At 30.5% G+C, this 1,392-nt stretch overlaps 1 protein-coding gene across 1 annotated transcript in view; it reads left to right on the top strand.

Annotated features, from left to right (window-relative positions):
• LOC106103105 (zinc finger protein ubi-d4-like) overlaps positions 1-1,392 on the top strand; it is a 17,220-nt gene that overhangs the window by 10,408 nt on the left and 5,420 nt on the right. The window contains exon 8 of the mRNA XM_013282770.1: positions 107-212. Within this exon, the coding sequence (XP_013138224.1) occupies positions 107-212 (106 nt within the window). The remainder of the gene's footprint in view (positions 1-106; positions 213-1,392) is intronic.

The raw sequence follows: 1,392 nt of genomic DNA, 5'->3' as shown, positions 1-1,392 counted from the left end.
TTATGTGTTTATATTTTTTCGTCATGTTATGGAATTTTGTCTCTTTTAAAGTCAACGTGTAATAAAAATTATACGATGTTCTTGTACTCATTGATTTTTTTTCTAGGCGTCACCATCGCCATATTGCGACTTTTGTTTGGGCGATGATCGTGAGAACAAGAAGACGGGCACGCCAGAGAAGTTAGTCAGTTGCTCTGACTGCGGACGGTCAGGTAAGAGACGTGGCAGACCGCCACGGAACGGGACACCCAAGTCCACACCCTGCTATCACCTTATCAACCGTATCTGCGAACGTCATAGACAACTAAATAACATAAAACATGATAATATAAAACTGAATGGTGTTGTTGATATTGTTACTTCTATGTCATATCTAGCTGATGATTTCGATACTTTCGCTAGTCAGACCAAACTACTTCAGAATCATGAATATGGAGAATACCCTGTCTCACCTCCTTCTTCCAGACAGAGTCCAGTATCGGATATTTTAGGTGAAGTCTGTGTTAATGGGTCTTTACCTAATTAATGACACCATCCAGGCGGATTTTTTTTTTGCCATTTGGGAATATTTATACGAAAAAAAAACGTCTTATATTTCATACAGTCTAGATGTTTTGCTGATTACGTTTTTTTTGTTTTTTTTTTCTATCAAAAGTTAACTGATAGGTTTTTTGTAGTGTTTTATAATTTTATGTTATCACTCGAATATTTAATAAATTCTTATATGTATATTGCTTTAGTCGTTAGATGCATGTTTAGGTTAAAACGATTATCATGACATTTGATAATAATAGGATTTATCGGAAATAGTAAACATTTTTAAGTACACGCCATTTTAATAAATACAAAACTATTAATAAATTTCTATATTCTATGTTCTAATATATGTTTTTTGTCATTTTTTCAATATTAATACTACTTTAGTCTATATAAAGAGATCTTTTAATAATCCGCCTGAATGGGGGAGGAAAAAAACATATTTAAGCTTGACTTCGCTGGTCACAAAATGCAATTTCTCGTAATAATAGTGCTTTTTACCAAAGATGTGTGCGGTTTTTCTGTGTGATCTCTACTGAAAAAGAGTAATTTTTTCATATAAATGCATAGTTAATTAGAAAATAATAAAGAACCCTTTATTTAAATTTTTTGTAAACATTATACAAAGGAAAATATGAAAAAATGGTTATATTTCGGTGGTCCTTTTATTTTTTTACATATTCATTATTTTAACGAACTTAGAACATAATTTTTTTTACAAATTAATTGAAGAAACGTTATTTTTTTTAGAAAAGTGATTTTTTTATTTATCTGTAAATTAAAAAAAAAACTTTATCATTTCACTAGCAGCTTAAGAGGTGAGACAGGTTCGAACATTCCATATCTCATATTCTA

The sequence above is a fragment of the Papilio polytes genome, unplaced genomic scaffold, assembly GCF_000836215.1.
Source record: "Papilio polytes unplaced genomic scaffold, Ppol_1.0 DF823868.1, whole genome shotgun sequence".
NCBI lineage: Eukaryota > Metazoa > Arthropoda > Insecta > Lepidoptera > Papilionidae > Papilio > Papilio polytes.
The sequence above is the reverse complement of the archived record's forward strand: the minus strand, read 5'-3'. Positions and strand labels throughout refer to the sequence as shown.